Below are 21,596 nucleotides of genomic sequence, written 5' to 3' on the forward strand. Positions count from 1 at the left end.
TGCTTGTATAATTTGACAACAGCGGTGGTGAGTGCACGCTTGAGAAGTTAGTAAAGAGATTTGCATTGTGAACTTATATGGCAGTGTATCAATGCAAATCTAAGAATCTATATCCTCCCTAGTTTGTTGAACTGTAAATAACCCCTATTAAATGCTCACTTAAATATTTTTATTACATAATAAAATATTAAGGCTTGGCTCATTTGTTTTACATTTAGTCATTTAGCAGACGCTTTTATCCGAAGCGACGTTCCTTGTGAGCAATATCTTTATCACTCTATTTTTCACAGAGAATGACATTTCTAGCTGCGTGGTCGTAGTTGCAACAAAGTTTATTGAATGCTAGACTCACATTGATATGACCATGTTTCGTCAGGGGGTCCAAGCTAACTGTTTACATCGGATATTACGGTATTTTACTGTCCGCGATACCACGCCCACCACCTCCATAAAACGGAAGTACCGTGGTGCTACAGAATAAACAGCTGTGGGAAGTCTCTTTCAGCTTTACTATTTACATTACTTTACTGTCTGGTATGCTCCCATGTAGCTATGTAGCATTAAACATTTCTTGAATATTGTTGTAAACAGTGCAGCAGATGCCTTTTCAATTTGTCAGAATGCCGAACCGTAAGACCCTTGAAATTCAGATCGCGTCTGTGATGGAGATTTTGGCAAAAACTGCAGTAGCAGAGATATGTAAAGTTGTAGACAGTGGTTGCGTTGAGTTTAGGTTAGAAATGTGTCGCAGACAAAAGGAAATTGAGGCTCTGCGTAAGAAAGTCCACTGTCTGACAAGGGAACGAACATCTACTCGAGAAGCTCGGCTGGATTCGGTTGCTCCTCGGCAGCGCACAGTCGGTGTTCAGGTCGACACTGAACAAGGTAGGCCGTGAGTAGATGACATCTTAGCCATTGCCTTCCATTAGAAATGGACGCATTCCAGTCTTTGTTCTCTGCCCGACATGCAGAATGTGTGTTTGTGTATGTAATTTCTTCCCAAACACCACAGTAGTCAGTGGTTTGGCTGCACAACCACTCCAAGTGTCCCACTTACTGCTAATTTGTAAGACATCATTTTTACACCATAGCTGATGTAGCCAGTAGTTCTTCAGCATCCTCACATTTTATCTTACCACCTATTTCCTTTTAATTTATAGTGTTTCTTGTGTGTGTATGTGTACATATAGGCCTAGACACCTTGGCATTACAAACCTATAAAAAAAGGGTCCAGCACTTGGCCTTCAGCAGGGTAGCAAATATACCAAAAGAGAGATAGTAACTTTGCTGTGTACCCTGACCACCCTCTACTCCCACCCCCAACCCCCAGGTGTTGCAGAAAGCCAGGGGATGACAAAGCTACTAAGTCAGGATGAACCCAAAGGCCGAGCTGCTCCTGGACTGGTCGTGAAAGTCGAGCGAGGGCAAAAGAATACTACTCCGGGCACCAGTCAGAGCCCTGGGGAGGAATTTGCGGTAGATTTCTCTGTGTCTGAGGTGGACTTCCCTCTGTGGGCACCAGAGATGTTGGGTTCAGGTGGCCCAGACTGTGACCTCAGTGAAACCCCGCTACATTCACCTGGCCACACAGATGCCTCCACTGAGCCACACCCAGGCATCCGAGTGGAAGCTGATCCTCAGTTCGGTCCGTCTCCACTAGAGAAACACAGCTGTGGTGTCCTTCCTGCGCTGCGGTTAGTGCCCATCAAAATGGAGCACAGACACCAGTGTGTGTCCACCCCTGGATCAGGGTCAACTGAAACAACAAGCCTAAATGGGCACAAAGCCTGGCATGCCCACCCAACAGGGGCGAATGTTGGGAAACAGACACTCGCTCAGGTACACGGCAGCCAGAAGGGGGAGCAAGAGCAAGCGCAAGAGCAGGGAGGAGAGGGTGTGGGCCCTGACTGGGGGTTAGGGGGAGCCCTGGAGGAGAGACTGTACCTGTGCTCGAGGTGTGGGCAGGGCTTTCCCTGCTACCAGCAGCTGGAGGTGCACAGTGAGAGACACACTTTTGAGGGGGGCACCAAATGTGGCACGACACCTGTTAACGGAGCCACACAAAGAGGCAGTGCTGACAAACAGCCCAAGTGCTTAGGTGAGTGACATCAGCAAATAGCTTGCATAATCCACAGGAACATGCAAGAAGAATGCATTGACATGATGTGAACACTGATTTATTGTGCCAGTGTTGTGCTCATTCCCTTCATTTCAGTTTGGATGTGATAAAAAAAAAAAAAACCTATAAAGCTCTATTAGTAACATCTCTGAATAAACACTGTAAATGTATAAAGTAATTGAATTTTGTACACCATTTTGTCTTTCCTACAGAAGATGAAGATTGGAATTCTGAGGTTGAGAGAAAACTTCAGCTAGAGCTTCAGCGTTTACAGGATTCCTTTTCCACACAGGACACAGAACACGTGGACTCAAGCACACATCTGACACACCCTCAGGACTCTCCCGCTCTGCTCACACACACAAAGGAGCCTGTAGAGTTTGGTGAGCTGCTGCTGGAGCTGAAGGCTGAGCAGGAGGAGGAGCTGGTGGATCAGAACCTCCACCAGGGGGGGTGTGAGTACAGAACAAGAGACCAGGGGCAGATAGTGTCTGAGTTTGGACTGGGCATCCAGAGAGAAGCTTCTGGAAGCAGACCACTACACCGAGGCCTGAAACACCCAGCCTGGTACTGTGCAGACTCCCTAAAAGAAGGCCCTGCGTTCCCCTCTCCTTGGAGTGAGGGGTCGGGGTCGGGTTCAGGTGATGACCCTCTCCACCAGAGGATGCTCACAGATCGGCCTGGTGTGAGTGGGAGGAGCCTCGTCCCAACAATTCCACAAGGCCTCTTGCCAATTCCAACTCGGATGAGAGAATCTGCCTTTTCTTCAGGCTCCTGTCTTGTCAGCACTGTGCCATCTTCCTCCTTTTCTTCTTACTCATCTTCCTCCTCTTCACTAGTCCACCGGCGGCTCCTCGCCACATCAACAGGAACCACGACAACCGCAATGCCTTCCCTGCACCCCCAGCGCATGTTCCGCTGTCCTTCCTGTCCGAAGACCTTCGGGCGTTCGACGGACTTGGAGCGGCACCAGCGCATCCACACGGGCGAGCGCCCATTTGGCTGTAGCGTGTGCGGCAAGCGCTTCAGCCTGCGCTGCAACCTGGTGACCCACGAGCGCGTGCACAGCGGCAGCAAACCCTTCGCCTGCCGCCACTGCGGTAAGCGCTTCGCCCAGGCCTCCAACATGAAGGCGCACCAGCGCATCCACACAGGAGAGAGACCCTTCCGCTGCTCGCTCTGCAGCCGCAGCTTCACTCAGCTCAGTAGCCTAAAGACCCATCAGCGGCTGCACAGCAGGGCCACCCACTACTGAAGATACCACAGGGAAAAATAAAAACGTCTTAATTATTTCATACTGGTATTGCTGTTGTCTTGAGGAATGCTCTTTGAGTCAGGATCCGCTGATTGTACACTCCTAGAAAAAGATTATTTGCTGGTTCAGTATAAAGCTAAGGAAATATCAAGAAGCCTTTCCATATGAAGTAACATTGTTGGTGAAAAGGATTCTAGCGGAAAGATTACGCCCAGAGTCTTCATGAAGCTTTTTGTCATGAGTTTATTTATAGGAATGACGTTTGTGGGTGTGGGGAGACAACACAAAGAATAGATGACACCCTTCCAATGTGAGGAGGTGTGTTCAGGCTACCCATACTGTCTCTGCTAAAGAGTATGGTGCGTCTGTGACCATAAAGGTACGGAATGTAGGATTGAGGGTGATGTATCAGCAGAAACATAAAGTATGATTATGTTTTCATTAGTGTACACTCACCTGTAGCTATGAATTGTTGTTGATTCTTTAGCTTCGTATCTACTTAGGCTGTGGGTCCTTGTCCACAGACTGTGCCATGTTGCGCCACCATGTTTCCACCGTACACTAGAACGTCAAAACATTGGCACTAGACATGGCAACATTAGCTTCTCATTCACACTTGGAAAGGGAGAAGTATTCAGTTGGTTGCAATCTGCAGGCTCAGCGCTGGATGCCACTAAATCCTACATACAGTACCTCTAATTGACGCTGATTACCACTAAAATGAGATATAATGGTACAGCATGAAGGAATACCAGACATTCAATACAGTACCGGACAAGAGCAAAAAACACCATTGGATTTCTGGAGCCGTTGCAGAAAAGGACTCTGTATTATCCAACTTATACCACATATTAAGTACATTGAACCATATGTCAAATAAAATGTTTATTCAATTTGTCAGTGAATTAAGATGGTGCTGTGTTATGTCCTGTTGTCAAAGACCCTTTTGTAAAGGTACCTTCTCCCTCAATTTGACACCAGCTGGACATCTCTCAGAGGAATATGCGTTAATAAATAAATAAAGGTTAAGTGCTGCTTCCCTTGTATATTGATTGGTGTTTCTAATCTATGTAAGAGTGAGTGAGTGTCCATTATATGTTTATTACATAGGACGTATTTTTACGATATTTTTAAATTGTTGAGGGCGGACAACTTCGTGTTTTCATCCGATACAGTAACAGACACTTTGAGACATTTGTCGGCACACAAAAGTAAGTTTGAGCACTTATTTGAAAAACAGCACTCAACACAATATTTTGTTGATGGAGCCTATAGTATGTGGGTTACTTACACCTTTTTCAATAATGTAGCCTTTCTAAATATTTTTTTGCCCCTGGACCAGCGCAAAACATTTTCGGTAGAAGAAATAAATGCATATATATAGAAGTATGATGTGTCTGTCAGTGTCTGATTTACTACAACTTTAACTGAAAACATTTAAATGCTTGCTTCCTTCTTTTGAAAATATGAGTATTTCATATCAAATGTGGATTATAAAGCCTACATTTACATTTGTATTGAATAATTATTTTAGAAATCACGCATGACTTACTGTATCTTTATAATTAACATTAAAAAAATAATTCTCATATATCCCCTGCAGTACTCCAATGTAACCCTAAGTGTACTAGAATCCCCATTTGAGAGACACTGACTTTCCATTCAGCTGTAAACATTACCCCTGGGCCACTGAAAACAGTTGAGCTCTTGCATTGGTCAGACGCACCCTGTATGAACATCATGGGGGAGACACCTCAGGAATCTTTAGTCAAATAAATAAAGGATGTAAATAAATAACACTAATCAATAGGATTGTATCGGTGCTGTTTAAGACACAGTTTTAGTTTTAGCATGAACACACTACTTTTTTTAGTCTAAAAGGGTTTTTTGGCTTTTTTTTTAAATGATGGCGCTTTGCTTCAAAAGGGCCTTTATCAATTACAGTTGAGAGGTCCACAGGTGTCACGTGTACATCCAATCTTCTATCCATTCAATAGAGTTGGGTTATGTGTGCATTGTCCTAACATGTCTATTTTTCCTTTGATGAATGTTATCTCACATTAAAGTGTTGACTTTTATTTTGACGAGATTTTACAGCGCTGCTACCAAAATCGTAACCGGAACTTAACCATGCCACCGGTCCTGTGTGATTTTGTGTGGACGTTTTGTCGTGCTGTTTTGAATTAGAGTATTTACAAAGGAATTACTTTTCCCTCTAGTTTCCAGAAACATGGCGGTGACTGCCAGTGCACAGAAGAAGTTGGTTCAATATGTTGTTGTGCGATCGGACTTAATTCACACCATGTCTTGGCCATTAGGAGCGGTTATAACGCAAGCCTGCCACGCCACCACCGCTGCCATACATTTATTTTACAGTGACCCCGACACTCAGGAGTACTTAGCAGACCTGGACAACATGCACAAAGTGGTCCTAGAGGTAGTTCACACAAAAATCATCTCCTCAGATTCTGCAAGTGTGGCCAGATGGCCAATTTTCATTGTCCATGTAAGAAGGCACCCATCAGTGTTTACCAACTTAAAGTAAGACCATTTAATTATTTTTCCTCTTTTTCTGTTCTTCAGGCAAAGGACCAGGACTCTCTATCAAAGCTTGCGTTGACACTTAGTGAAAAGGGTGTTTCACATAAACTCTGGATGGAACAGCCGGAGAACATCCCCACCTGTCTGGCCCTGAAGCCCTACCCGAAAGAGACAGTGCAGCCATTTCTGCGCAAGTTCAAACTTTTCAAGTAAACGGACAGCATGGACAAATCCTCTATAGTCCTCAAATCCTCTATAGTCCTCAAATCCTCTTCAGTGATGTCTGATGTGGCCTACACCCACTGAGTTTACAAAGGTGACAGCTCAGTGGTAGGCCATCGGACCTTTTGGATCATTTGCAAGAGTCATTGCGTGCTACATCCATTATGTGTGTTTTTTTTTTATCTTTGTGCTGAAATAAAGAAATCACTGAATCTGCCTGGTAATCTTATCCATGGGACTCTGTGACAGATGCAGTCGTAAGGCTCTCTGTGCTGAATAGTAAGCATGAACTGTTACATCTCTTTTCACTTGCATTACCCCCCCCCCCCCCCCCCCCCCCCCCGTTGAAAAAAAAATCAACTACAGTTCGCCAAAAGGCATGTGGGAGTCTCCATGGTCAAGTGGAAGAAGGTTTTGTGGTCTGATTGATTTTTTTTAACAGTGGCTCTCTTCCATGAAGCTTTGATTGGTGAAGAACCCAGGCAACAGTTGTTGTATGCAGAGTCTCTCCCATACCAGCTGCTGAAGCTTGAAACTTTTTCAAAGTAGTCATAGGTGTCTTAGTAGCCTCTCTTACTAGTCTCCTCCTTACACGGTCACTGAGTTTGTAAGGACGGCCTGATCTAGGCAGATTTACACATGTGCCATATTCCTTCCATTTCTTGATGTTGGATTTAACAGCATTTCAGGGGATGTTTAGTGCCTTCGACATTTTTTTGTATCCTTCCTCTGACCTATACTTTTCAATAACCTTTTCTCTGAGTTGCTTAGAGTGATCTTTGGTCTTCATGGTGTAACAGTAGCCAGGAATACTGATTACTGAATACTGACCAGTGAATGGACCTTCCAGACACAGGTGTAGTTATACTACAATCACTTGAGACACATTCACTGAACACTCTTCCCCATTTCATTAATTGTGAGACTTCTAGCACCAATTGGCTGGACCTCTGTTGAATTAGGTCAGTCTATTTAAAGGGGGTATACTTATGCAATCACTTATTTTCATTACATATTGTTATTTAATTGACATAACTGTGTAGAAATCTGTTTTCACTTGACATCAAAGAAGGCTTTTTGTGTTTTTTTTGGACCAAAAGGCTAACTTATATTGACCATGACTGATTTATAAAAACGATAAAAGTGTAAAACATCCAAGGGGGTGAATACTTATGCAAGGCACTGTATTACATCCATGGAATCATCATCAATTGGAAAACCATAAGGTGTGTATGTTAGTGAGGGTACATGGTCAAGGACTGTGCCAGGGGTGCAGGGCTTAGCAAATCTTCTTAGTCTTTGTTTTTTTTTCTCTGCCATCCTTACATTTCAAAACAAGAATGTGTTTCTTTTTTTATGCAGAGGCACAATATGCACCAACAGAACAGTGAACCTGAAATGCTGCTATATGCGCCATTATGCTTTACACAGTTTTTTGTTTGTGATTACATAAAACCTTCCAATAAGGTATTGCAGGAGAAGTGTAGCAAATTGCATTAGTGTAGGAACTACATAAAGCCAATGTCACGCTTCTTCCCAGTGGAATGCGACGGAACCGGAAGTTTCCAGTGAACAGATGACGTAATGAAGAGTCTCCATTCCCAACCTAGGACAACACTGGGAGAACAAAACTTTGGCGAAGTCGGCTTTAGGATTACAGAAAGTTACTTAAAGTGTTTTGCCGCCTTCTTTGGTGATTTTAAGGTGCAATACGTGACCCAGATGTGGAATTATTGATGGATTCGCGGTATGACATTCAGCGAAGGGCCGGTGGAAGTGGCTTTAGCGGGGGCTCCACCAATGCATCCCCCGCTCTCACCGGAGCGCAGTCTCGGCGCAAGAAGATGCCGCCTAGACCGGCCGACTATAAACTTCAAATTATCATCATTGGCTCCAGGGGTGTTGGGAAGACCAGCCTAATGGAAAGGTTCACTGATGACACATTTTGTGAAGCATGCAAGTCAACTGTTGGTAAGAAAACACAAAAGGCTAACATAAACGTTAGTCCTGGCAATATGCATTCTAGCTAGCGAAGGTAGCGGCCATCGTCTTTATCTATGTGCAAGTTAGCTTGACAGTTAGCTAGCTAGATTGACGGGTCTTGTTGGCGACTTATAGAAGCTGATTGTAATCAGGCTTAAGTTTGATTTTAGCTGATGTTTTTAGATGTTCCGCCGTAACTTGTGTATTTGAAATAGTCTGGTAGCCTAAGTACACAACTTTCCAACTAATGTTTGCATTATGTTTACTGTCAAACACTAGAGTGCCTCAACAGCGATTTTTTTTTCAGACGCATGAGCAGTGTTTTCAAGTCAGAACGGAATCATTTAACCTAGAACTGTCAAGTTAGACATTCACTTGTAGAGTTGAGTTTGACCTTTCACAGTGTAATGCATGAGATTACGGTAAACAACAGCCGCGCGGCAGAGGGACGTTTACTCGCGTGTGTTCAAAACACTCATGGTAACCTGAGAGCTCGACAACAACAGAGGTCGACAGGTCATTCCGGCCCACCATCCTGGTCATGGATGTGTGTGCAGAGAAGACAGTTGCCTTCTGCACAAGATGTGGCCTTTATCAGGCTTGGATAGCTTTATATTCCCCTGTATTTACTAGTCTACACTGAGCAAGACATCATTTGTGGAACCAGAACATGGCAGTTAGAGCATTTAGGTTCAAGGAAATCTCTTCCCACCCCCCCCCCCCCACCCCCCACTGAATTTGCCTTCAATGCCCTTTTGAAAACAAGTGATCTCAAACCAGTTCTGCACGATGAAATTAATCCAATTAAGTGTTACTGCCGCCAACGTATTATGGGCTTGTCAGAGGCATGCCTGGAACCCTAACCTGTCAACATTTCCAACTCTGCTCAGCAAACAGCAGTCTACTGTTCATATGTAAACTAGGCCCATGTGGTCTAACTTGTGAGTTTCATTACCAGTCAATCCATGCATAATGGCAAAGATCAATGCATCAGTTAAATATGTACCAGTGTCAGGCCATTTAGTTAACACAGCTGAAACATGGCTGTGTGATTTACAACCTCTGTTCACGTAATCTGATTGTCACTAGACTATTATAACTGCAAACCTATTATCTCATAGATGTGTCATAGAGAACCCCAATCCATTTCTAGGTGCAGTTAGGCCTGTTACAAGAGGTTCTGTTATGCTCACACCTCAAAACTGCTATGGGCTGTCCTATGAGGAAAAGGCAAAGAACCCATTCCACACTGTTAAATGTTCTCCTATGAGGACTCAGGTATTTCTTGACAGCACTGTTATATATTGTGTATTATGCTACATTCCAGACATCATCATTGTCTCACTCTTTTGTGTGAGTGAGAGTGCAGCAATGACTGAGAGACTGGCGTGAGAGTGGTAATGTCAGATTGCTGTTAGCAGACTCTTACTTGTGCCCCTGGAAGAGGATCCTGTCTGCATTGACAGAATTGAACACTGCTGTTTCTCCTACACACTCTCGCTCTCAGATCGGAAGATTGCACATGAACATACACACACACACACCCACACCCACACACACCCTGCCCCCTCCACAAATCTCCTTCCCAAAATAGTCACTTGCACACAGCTGCTATGGTAGGCCTCCATCTTCTGCCCCCTCATACCAGTGACACAGCAGAACAGGATCACTCCATACGGTCACATGACTAGCTGTCACATGATCACATTTCACCCTACAGGCCCCAAAACTCCCTGGGTTTCTTCCTGTACACCTCATGGCTTCCCCTTCAACTTAGGATGCTGATCCACCTACTAAGATGTAAAGACTAGCGATTTATTAGCCTGATTGCTCCTGTAGTTTCCCTATTTATTTAGGGACGGGGAAGGGTGTGAATTTGTCATGGTTTGTCTCACTGATGCAGCCTGTGGTTTCAGTTTGTCTAAGGCTACGTTTCCCCATTTCAGAGGCTTCCAAATCTGTTTCACATTCATTTAGGTCAATTATTTTTTTTAGATTAAAGTGCCTTGAAGTTCACTGATCATTTATTTACAGAAGAAATGAAAGGGGATAGGCCAGGAAGTGCTCATAAGAGATGCTACACCCTCCATCTCTCCATCTCTCAACCTCTCCGTCTCTCGGGGGGCGTCTCTCTGGCTCTAGCACTGAGGAGTGTGTTAGCTCTGTTGCCAGGCAGCAGCAGCCTCCATAGTGGGGCTGGGCCCAGCCGAGGCCGGAGTATGACTTTGGCATGCCTCTTTTCCCCCAGCCTCTGACTTGTCTTTTCACTGTCTCTCTCTCTTATTATGCCCTTATGCTCTGTCTTTTTCCTTCTCTCTCTCTCTCTCGCTCACTCACACACTCACTCCTCCTCCTCTTCTGATGTATTCTTTTATCTTTGTCTTCTTCTGTATCTGTCTTTCCCTTATTCCATCTGTATCCACTCTAACATTCTGTCTGTCTCCCCCTACCTCCATTCCTCTCTCTCCCTCCCTCGCTACTTCCCTTCCTCAAACTCTGTCTCTCTCTCTCCCTCTCTGAAGGGGTGGACTTTAAGATCAAAACGGTGGAGCTGCGCGGGAAGAAGATCCGTCTGCAGATCTGGTGAGTGAGTGAGAGGAAGAGGAAGCCTTGACACCGACTCTACCTCTCCAAATGTGTCACTTCCTGTGTGTGTCTGGGGCATGCATGCAGGCAGGCAGGCAGCCCTGTGTCTAGTCATAGTCATGACCATAGACATGTATAGATAGACACCGCCTCCACTGCTTCAGCCCGTTGCCTCGGCGAAACGCGTCGCCGCCATTTTGGGAAAGGAGCTCTCTGCCGTCAGAGGTCTGTCAGACGTGTCAAACAAGCGCAAGTTGCCAGGAGCTGCGGTTTTTCTGGATAAAAATTACGATAACCTTTTACATTTCGCAACCAATTTCATGGAGTATTCAAAGGTTTATGCTCTACGTGAAGTGTGTGAAAAAGATTTGCCTCTACGTTACTTTGAATCTCGCTAGTCAAATCGCCAGTCATACATGTGCATGGGTCTATGATAAACGCTCACTTTTCTTTCAAAACTCGTGCATTTTGAAAATACTGAGAAGATCTATAAACTATCGAAATAGTGCTTCTTTAGTTACTAGTATTGACCATCATTAAGAGAAAGAGCATACATCAAATAGTGAGAAACTGGCAGTCAGTGTGTCTTTCATAGTTTAATTCCTTTTCAAGTATGTGCATTAAGAAACCTTGAACAGTGCAATTGGCAATACACAGTTATTTCACAATTATGTAGTGTGTCAATTGCACTGCATAGATCTGAAAATGTTAAGAGCATGATTGTATATTATGTCAACTTGTACAAATGTACATATATATATATATATATATATATATATATATATATATATATATATATATATTATAATATGAATATATACTTATACTTAAAATATATTATATTGTATCACATAATATATATATCATATGTTATTCCATTGCACATTATACTGAGTCATTATATTATATTGTATTATATATATGCTATGTTATTTATATTACAGTTCAACTATTGAGATGTGTAGGCTATGTATATATTGAGATGTGTATATTTTTACTGCTATAGAAATATATACATTTTTTTTGTAGCCTAATGTTGATTTGTGAAATAACTGTGTATTGCCAATTGCACTGTTCAAGGTTTCTTAATGCACATACTTGAAAAGGAACTATTAAACTATGAAAAACACACTGACTGCCAGTTTCTCACTATTTGATGTATGCTCTTTCTCTTAATGATGGTCAATACGTAGTAACTAAAGAAGCACTATTTCGATAGTTTATAGATCTTCTCAGTATTTTCAAAATGCACGAGCGTTTATTATAGACCCATGCACATGTATGACTGGCGATTAAACTAGCGAGATTCAAAGTAACGTAGAGGCAAATCTTTTTCACACACTTCACGTAGAGCATAAACCCTTGAATACTCCATGAAATTGGTTGCGAAATGTAAAAGGTTATCGTGATTTTTATCCAGATAAACCGCAGCTCCTGGCAACTTGCGCTAGTTTGACACGTCTGACAGACCTCTGACGGCAGAGAGCTCCTTTCCCAAAATGGCAGCGACGCGTTTCACCGAGAAGCAGTGGAGGCGGTGTTTACCTATACATGTCTATGGTCATGACCGTCTCTGAAAGTTAACCCCCACCCCCCTCCCAATCCCTGATTGTGCATTGACTGCCATTATCAAAGGCAAACTCAATGCAGAAAGATAGGGCTGGCAGTTCTGCAACGCAGTCATGCACATACAACTCAGGCAGTGTGCATCGGGCCTAAGGATGCCACTGATTTAGCAAAAATATTACAGCCAAGATGCTTGGATCAATTCCCTGTGGATGCCAGAGTGAAGGGGAATCTTTTGGTTAAAACCTAAAGATTAGGCTGTGTGTGTGGGAAGGTGGGCTTGTTTGCATGCCATAGTGATTTCCTTCCATAATGCAGAGAAGATCTAAAGTTTTGGTCATCATCAGTGCTTTCAGACTTCTGACATGCTGTGTGTTTATACATATATATATATGTGTGTGTGTGTGTGTGTGTGTGTGTGTGTGTGGGGGGGGGGGGGGGGGGGGGTCTGCTTGTCTTTTTGTTTGTGTCTGTCTGCATGCAATTTATGTCTGCTCCTAACAGCCTCTCATCATTCCACTCATCCTGAACCCCCCATACTCACATGAACGAACACACACACACACACACACGCACACACACACGAACACAATGCATGTAGCTACACCAGCCATTACTGCCTTCACTCTTTCCTTTAAACCCCTATACTTTCATCCTTTCTCTCTCTGTCTCTCGCATACATACACACACACACACACACACACACCCACAAAGGCTCACACAACTTGCACAACTCACTCACTCACACTCTCTATCTCATTAACACATTCTCTCTCTCATTTGCATGCGTGCATACACACACACTGTCTCTTTTTGGCCCACGCATGCATTTCTGCGTATACAGCCATAGGTCAAGTTACAAGTCTTTTACTGACAGATGCACAAAAATGACACGGTATCAGACTGGGCACTGAAATTCTTAGAACAAGGCACCGCACAACAACCTACCATAACATAACATAACATAGTATAACATAACGTAGTATAACATAACATAACATGACATACACTGTATGTACAAGTACTCTAGGTCTAGCATGCAGCTAAGGCCTCCCTACCCCTATCCCACCCCCATCCAATCCCCTCTTCCTAAGTCCACTCCCTTCATCCCTCCATCAACCTTACAACCCTCCATTAGTCCTGACCCCCCCCCCCCGCCCACACACACACACACACACACACACAATTAATCAATCCACCTCTCACATGCCACACCTGTGTCTGTGTCACATATTCACTTATGGCCGCCTGTCCCATCATCCTCAGCTCCGTCACCGCCCACAAATAACCACTTTCGCTGCTGCTTGACGCCTCTCCAGCTTGTCCATGACATCATTTCCTGTGCTCTCAGGCTGGGGGGCTGGGGGTAGACTGAAATAAGGTATGGAGGACACAGAACTGACATTCACCCAACCAGAATCACCCAATGTAACGTAGTGGCCTATTAGTCTGTAGAATAGTTACTCGAGTCTAGTCACTGTAGGTATGTTGATCACCGACTAATCTGGTTTTGGTGGCACCGAATCACAACTACAAAATCCTCTGTCCATAGAGATTTGCCATTACCTAAATTTTCCTCTGGATTAATAAAGTATCCATCTATCTATCTATTTGTTCACATGCTGATTCAGAATGAATGTCTACACGTAGCCTACAATACCATGAATTTGGCTTGAATTAATTTTTTCACTCCGCTGATACAGATCTGATTTGGTTTGGATTTAATGTCATAATAACCCATGTCGGACTGTTGCCCTGTATTGCCGAGGTCTGACACAGAGGTTACTAATCAAAAATGTGATGACTGACTGACTAATTGACAGGTTGACTGCTTGACTGACTTGATGATTGACTGATTGACTGATTGACGAGTTGACAGACTGATTGATTGATTTGATCAGGGACACGGCGGGACAGGAGCGGTTCAACAGCATCACGTCGGCTTACTACCGAGGAGCCAAGGGGATCGTGCTGGTCTACGACATCACCAAGCAGGAGACCTTTGAAGACCTGCCCAAGTGGATGAAGATGATTGACAAGGTGAGTGTCCTACCAGAGCTTCCCTAAGAAGTGTATATCAGTGTATTGCTACAAAGACAACAGTTCAGTCTAACACACTGCAGTGAGATGTGATGTTTCAAAGCTTTTACTGTAACAAAAAGGCTGTATTAAAATCATTATTATGTGGCTGAGTGTGTGTATATGAGAGAGAGAGAGAGAGTGTGTGTAAGCTTGAGAGAGTACGTTTGTGTGTGAGAATGAGAGAACAACTTCCCTCTGCCAGAGACTGACGACCTTTCACCTTTGCAGTATGCTTCAGAGGAAGCTGAGCTTCTGCTGGTGGGGAACAAGCTGGATTGCGAGACAGACAGGATCATCACTCGACAGCAGGGAGAGAGGGTGGGCACACACGCACACACACATACACACTCATACTAATACACACCAAACAAATAGCATGCTACACTACAGAACCCTCAAGTAAGCCAAAGCAAACTAGAGTCATGTGTGATCATTTACCACTTCTCTAAAATGAGTCAAACAATCTTTTATACTCCATATCTCGTTAATTTCTCGTTGTCTGCCTAAAACTCGGAGGTAATGGAAATATTATTTTAATCTGTGCTAGTGACACATTAACCTTTCATACATGCCACCAGCAGGATCCTGTATCCACTCTGCTTCCTGTAATTAGAGCAAAAAAAAAAATGCTTTTCTAATGATCTCTAGGTTTCATGTTTGTTTTTGTTTTGTTTTGTTTATTTGTCATCATAATTATGCTACTACCGTAGCAGGACCCTCTTGCTGATGTTTGTCGCCAGATAGGGAAGCGAGGGTTGCGGTTGCCAGATTGGAAAGTGTGTTACTCCCCTTCCTCTCCTAGCCCTGAGGAGAGGGTGCAATGGGTGTGTGATGAAATCTGGTCTCAAACATTTCTCAGACCTTCAGGATATTTTCTTGATAACACTCTCTGGGTGGTTAGAAGGGTGATACAAACACGAACAAAGTAACAAAGCTACATATGATGAAATAAATGAAGAAGACCTCATAAGATTGATGGTCTTTACGAAGTGGTTTTGTTGTGCAAAGACATCTACAAAGGACAGCACTGAATAGCACAGGGCAGGGGTTGGAGCACGAAGGTGTGAAGGTGGGTGGTTTTAATTCCCAAATAACTCTGGGATGTGGACCTGTGGTAGATCTAGGTCTGCCCTGCTGTCAGCTGTAATCTGTGTGTGTGTGTGTGTGTGTGTGTGTGTGTGTGTGTGTGTGTGTGTGTGTGTGTGTGTGTGTGTGTGTGTGTGTGTGTGTGTGTGTGTGTGTGTGTGTGTGTGTGTGTGTGTTTATCAGTTTTGCTCCAGGATATCTGGCATGCGCTTCTGTGAGTCGAGTGCCAAGGACAACTTCAACGTGGATGAGATCTTCCACAAGCTAGTTGACGACATCCTCAACAAAGTAGGTGGATTGTGTTTAAGGAAGCACTGTTTGTGTGTGTGTGTGTGTGTTTGGAATGCTTTTGCTGAGTGAATGTGCCTTGTTTATGTGAAAACATGCTTATCATGCTAAGCTGTGTGAATGTGATTTAGAAAGCTTTAATTTTGTATGTGTGCATTTTGGAAGACTTTAAGTGTGTGATTTTGTAATGTTGTTGGTCTGTGTTTGTGAGTGTGTGTGTGTGCTTGTGTGTATGAGTGTGTTTGCAAGTGTATGAGTGTGTGTGTGTGTGTGTGTGTGTGTGTGTGTGCAAGTGTGTGTGTGCGTGTGTATGAGTGTGTGCGCACTTGCCAAAATAAGTCTGTATTTGTGCATATGTACGTGCGTGTATATTTTTCACTTTTCTTTCTCTCTCTTGCCCCAAACCTCCCTCCCTCTCCCACCCCACCCCACCCCTCTCTCCCTCTCTGTAGATGCCCCTGGAGGTCTCCAGTAAAGAGCTCTCCAACAGTGTCCTCTCTCTGCAGCCTGAGCCTGAGATCCCTCCTGAGCTGTCCCCCCCTCGAGCACGCTGCTGCTGAAGCCCTTTACCCCCGTTTCAACTTCCCCCATATACCCCCCCCCCCCACACACACACACACACCCACACACACATGCCCTGTGATACTCCTGACACTGTTGCGTCATCATGGTCTTGAACGTCCTGATGTTCCCCTTCAAATCTCTCCCTGACCTTGACGTTGATCTTGACCCTCTACCTTTGCCCCTCTGACTAAGAGTACCCTCAGTGTTCAGCTTTGTCTCATGCTCGTGGCTCGTGCAGTCCACATGTCTGACCAGTAGAGGGCCACAGCCTCCCAGTCACTCTCTTCTCCACATGCATAATCACACACAGCCGTGCAAACACTCACACACTTACCCAGCCTACCTCATATCCAGTCATCACAGCCGGGTGCAGCACTCAAGGTGCCTTGCAGGTACGCTCACCCAGTCTCAAAAACACACAGGTAGTCGGACTCATACACACACTACACACACACACAAACATACACACTATACTATGCAGACATACACAGTCACATAGGTTACACTACACACGACACGTGCACTCCCTTTGAGGCTGTCTTTCATAGAAATGAGAAGAATGAGTTATTGGTGGTACAGTAGCTGGCCCTTGGCCTGGTCGCTCCTTGGAGAGGGGGCCTACCAGAGCCTTTATCTTTCCCCAGCCACCCCCGCCATCTCCACACCCCGCCGCCTCGTAAACACAACATCCTCCTGCAAGATTGCATCGCAGACTACTGCCTCTCATACGGATTCAGCACATGACCTGGTGCACATCTGGGTCTGGGCCAGAGTCTGATGCTCTCTGGGAAGGGAGGCGTCGTCTGCTTCGCTTGTCCCCTCTGCTGCTCAGCCCTGTGTGGGCAGTGAAGAAGAGCGCCCCCTTCTAGTGAGGCATAGTTTCCAGCAGAAATGGACTTGATTTAAGAATAAAATGCATCATCTTAAAGAAGTGATTATCATGATATCAGCACACAGAAGTGGATTTACTTAACCTCCCACCTCCCAGAACACTTAGCAGATAACCTCTGATCGTGGAGCAGATCAAGCCATGACAGAGCACTCTTCAGTTTAGGGCCTGACCAGCGCTCCATCTCAGAAAAATAAGCAGAAATCGACTTGATCGAAGAAGCACATATTAATTCTCATTAAAGCATTCAAGAAATTAGCAGCATATCAACACACAAAGTGGATATGTAGACAAACAGTGTAGAGGCCAAGTGGTCACGTGGAGGTTTGGTCTCACCACAGACCAGTTTTATCACATCAGATCCCTTGTTTTTACATTTACGAGAACATGATTAGTTTTGTTATTCTGGGCAGTAGCGTCACAGAAGTTTTCCTTAAGCAGGACATTTGTTTATGTATTTGGTTTCAAGTTGTGTTGCATAATGGCAACACTGGGGCCTTAGCTGCCAATTCCCTAACACCCAATCCCAGTCTCCCTCCTTTTTACCCTGTGCCGTAACAGTATTGTGTGTACAAAAAATGGGCTCTTTTATTTGTTTGTTTGTTTGTGATTGGACCTGTAACTGTTTTGCACTACAATACGTTGTAGCTAGCTTTCCCTACGTGCCACGACACCACACTTATATTATGCACATCAGGCATTGGGGCTCGGATTCGCCTGGTCCTTTTCTTAAATACTCGTAGTATTCAAGACTTGTTGTATTTCAAATCTGTGTTTCCATGGCGACACTAGTCCCATGGAAGGAAACGCCACTCAATCCTCAGAGGCTCTGCCCCCAAGCACTCAAATGTCTGTTTGTAATGGGGAAAGGGTGACATGCAAGAGGGCCAGCTCAGTCAATCCCAGAAAAGGCATGACCTATTGAGATCAGAACAGAGTATGTAGCAGTCATCTATTGTTGGTTGTTAAAAGACAAAAATCCATCTAGTCATGAAAATGCAAATACATGTACATAAAAACCTGATACAACACCTGTTGGTCAATCTGCGTGTTGCCACATGTCCAGCATGTATTTGGATCAGATACGCCCACACAGCGTGGTAAAGCCTGCTTGTATGAATAAGATTTGAGTCAGCCGACTACACGTCTTAACAGAGGGGTCTTCAACCTGGACCTGAGTAAGTTTAGTGTCCTCCACAATCAAGCCCTCCTGTGTCGGCTTATCTTTTTGAAAGCCAGTCTAGATAGAAGCGGGTAGATATTTAGCAGTGCGGTTTGGGTCTTGTGCACTGTGATATATTTGACTTAAATAAACCGTGACCGCGTGTCATCGATGTAATACTGATATGTAATCAGGAGTATAACATAATGATGCTCATCCAAACATATGGAGATGCAGATAGATAGGTGGATCTATCTATCTATCTACATCCCAAACATATGGAGATGTGCTGCCCTCCTGCAGAGTACCTGTACCACCTCATCACTCACACTTTACTAAGTCAGGAGCTCCTGAAGTGTTAAGAAGACTTAGTCCGCTGTCTTTAAAGAAAGAGGTCGTGCCAACACCAGATCAAGGTCAGGTCTGGTCTGGTCTCAGTCAGTGGTGATTGGGGTTAAACCTGCAGAGTGGTGCCTCATAGGGGACCCAGCTGAGCAATTCTGCTTCTAAAGGATCCTCCGTAGTCGGATATCTGACTTACAAAACACTCAAAGATGATACATGCTCATGGCTCATTTATGCTGTGGATATTGTTTTTGTTATAGCTTTTTTAATCTGGTATGTGCCATCGTTGGTATGCTTGTATGGTATGGTATGGTATTTGATAGATAGGGTAAATGTAAGCAATCTCTAGCCGAGATGAATTAAGCCCACTTTCTATGATGGGGCAAAGATGAATGGACTCTTGCCAGTATCTCTGTTGACTGACGTAAGGGTTTTGGTTTTGACTCCCAGTGCAGAGATGGTCACCAAGCCTCCCCCTTCACTCTGACCACCAACATTGGATGTTTCCGTTGGTCCTTCAGTTTAACCCTAAATGCCTTAAAATAGCAAACACAGATGTAACAAAATCCATTGACTGGTGAATTTGATCAATTAGATTGATTGATTGATATATATATATATAGGCTAGTGGTACCTGTTAACACCCATTAAAACTGAGGACTTTAGAGAAGTGCCCAGTGAGAGACGATGTGGCACATCAAAGAGTGTTGAGTGGCATTTCAGTGCGTTTCCGAGGTCCAACATGCCTAGCACAAGGGTTGAACTCATATCTCATAGTCAGTGGACTGCATGTTATTAAGGTCCGGACACCCTCTCTGTTGGAAAATAATAACTCATTCTCTTTTACTCTTCTGTGTTGCATCTGTATTTGTTTATCAGTCTCTTTTTTTATTTACTATTGGAATTATTGCAGTGTTTCCAAGTGAGGGACACTGCCACCTCGTTGAGATTTCTGGCCTGTGACTTGGATTGAGGGTTTGATGGGAACCCAACTGTCCTTGCAGGAGAGAAGAACTTCTGTTGGGTGCACCGCGTTTTAGAATTTAGAGAAGGTCATCGTTCATCTCAGCCACACTTATTTTTAACAGTGTCCTGGCAAACTAACAGTGTTAGGCCTTTTCCCCTGTATGAAATATCATCTTTATTTGTCGGCTATTTTCTCCTTATCTTCTCCTTGTGTTGTTTTTGCCATGTCTTTTTCTCATAGTGTTGGAGATGTGCTAACCTCAGAATAGTGTTTTTGCCATCATCAGTTTGTGCCATGTGTTGAAGTGACTAGGAACACTGTTAAGAGGCTTCACCTTAAAGTTTCACCAAGTGCTTTTTACTTTCAGTTTCGGGGCGAGAGCAGAATGGCAGCCATTCTGTTGCACAGCTCTAGCCCATTTCTGGTTCGCTATCGCGCTGAATAAGATTCGACACAAAGCAACTGGATAGTTGTCTGAACCCTTTGAAACAAAATGGCTGCCAGATCAGTGACTGTGTTAATATTATGAAAACTTGACTTTCTGCACCATTGGACAGCACTTGTTAAGGAGGACTGTTAATTATTACACTATTTTGATACATGTGACCTGCCTGTCGTGGTGTTCATGTAGTGATTTATAAAAGATTATGACCTTTTCATTTAGCATTAACTGTTGTCATCATCATCAAAGGCCACCTGGACCACAACTGGGTCTGGGCAGCATCTGGGACTGATCTGGCCTGCAGTCAGCACTGATCTGGGCAAGCTCTCTATTTGCATATTGTACAGACATGCCTTACCCTCGCCCATATTGAAATATGACTTTTTTTTATGTGTCATTAAAATTGTAACAGGAGAACTAAAAATCGAACCCAAGTTGAAACGATAAACAGCGGGCTCTTTTGAATATGTTTGTATGAATTATGACGTAAATGGACTTTAGACATCTCTTATAGACAGCATGTTTTCAGCAGTGTTGTGATATTTATAACTTTGTGGCATTCTTTAACTAATGAAGTGCAAATAAAGATGGAATATATATTTATTATCTAGCCCAATGATTCCTGTGGTATGATCTTCCTCATTTGTCTGAATATGTAATAACCCTTTTCTCCAATGGAGGGCGGTGTTGCATTACAAGCAAGGATGATGAATTTGTAGTATGCAAGTGAGCATATTTATAATTACTCTCGACAATTAAATATATAAATGTATTTTATATTTGATATATATATTTATATTATTCACATAATGATGATGTGCAGATAGATGTATGAACCATTTATTAGGATTGACAGAGATCACCCCAAAAGTCATCACATTGATCACCAGTATGGATTTCCAAAGCATAAGTTTAGAGAGACCATCATTCTTTATAGAACCAATTTCACACTTGGAGGCTTGAAAGCAAGACTTGGCAGGGCTTGCTACCGTGTGCCAAGAGGGACCAAATTAAAACATTGATAGTTCTCTTCCCTCATCTGCTCAGTGTAGAGCTGTGCCACTGTAACGGACTGTCCCACATACAGGAAGCACATCAAGCACAACACACACCCCGTCCAGTGTGCATTTCCACTCATAGGTGGAGTGTATTTTTAGTGATGATTATTTCATTAATTTCACCTGCATGTCTACATACGTTCAGATTCACCAGCCCTGGTGGAACAGCCAGGCAGGAGGTGGAACTGTGTGTGCGCGTGTTTGTGTGTGTGTGTGTGTGTGTGTGTGTCTGTGAGTGTATGAGAGAGAGAGAGAGAGAGAGAGAAAGTGTGTGAGTGTGTGTGTCCTCAACCCTGCTCTGGGCAAAGTGTGAGCGTGAGATCAAAGGGGTCCAGCTTAAGAGGTCAAACGATTGACTAGTGGCAGTAACTGAGCTCAACAGATAAATCGAGTGTGTGTGTGTGTGTCTGTGGATGTCAGGTGCCTGCCCTCTACCCTTAC

At 43.9% G+C, this 21,596-nt stretch overlaps 2 protein-coding genes across 2 annotated transcripts; both read left to right on the forward strand.

Annotated features, from left to right (window-relative positions):
• The first annotated feature begins 5,517 nt into the window (after positions 1–5,517).
• On the forward strand, positions 5,518–6,345 carry ptrhd1 (peptidyl-tRNA hydrolase domain containing 1). Its single transcript, XM_080837793.1, has 2 exons — positions 5,518–5,811; positions 5,958–6,345. Exons 1-2 carry the CDS (start codon positions 5,605–5,607, stop codon positions 6,126–6,128), a joined length of 378 nt encoding a protein of 125 aa, XP_080693919.1. The 5' UTR covers positions 5,518–5,604; the 3' UTR covers positions 6,129–6,345.
• A 1,384-nt stretch (positions 6,346–7,729) lies between these two features.
• On the forward strand, positions 7,730–20,707 carry rab12 (RAB12, member RAS oncogene family). The gene is made up of 6 exons (XM_080837710.1): positions 7,730–8,108; positions 10,643–10,703; positions 14,174–14,312; positions 14,583–14,672; positions 15,624–15,728; positions 16,181–20,707. The coding sequence occupies exons 1-6, from the start codon at positions 7,874–7,876 to the stop codon at positions 16,286–16,288; spliced, it is 738 nt and encodes a 245-aa protein (XP_080693836.1). The 5' UTR covers positions 7,730–7,873; the 3' UTR covers positions 16,289–20,707.
• Positions 20,708–21,596: the final 889 nt, after the last annotated feature.

This window comes from Sprattus sprattus (assembly GCF_963457725.1).
Source record: "Sprattus sprattus genome assembly, chromosome: 4".
Taxonomy (NCBI): domain Eukaryota; kingdom Metazoa; phylum Chordata; class Actinopteri; order Clupeiformes; family Clupeidae; genus Sprattus; species Sprattus sprattus.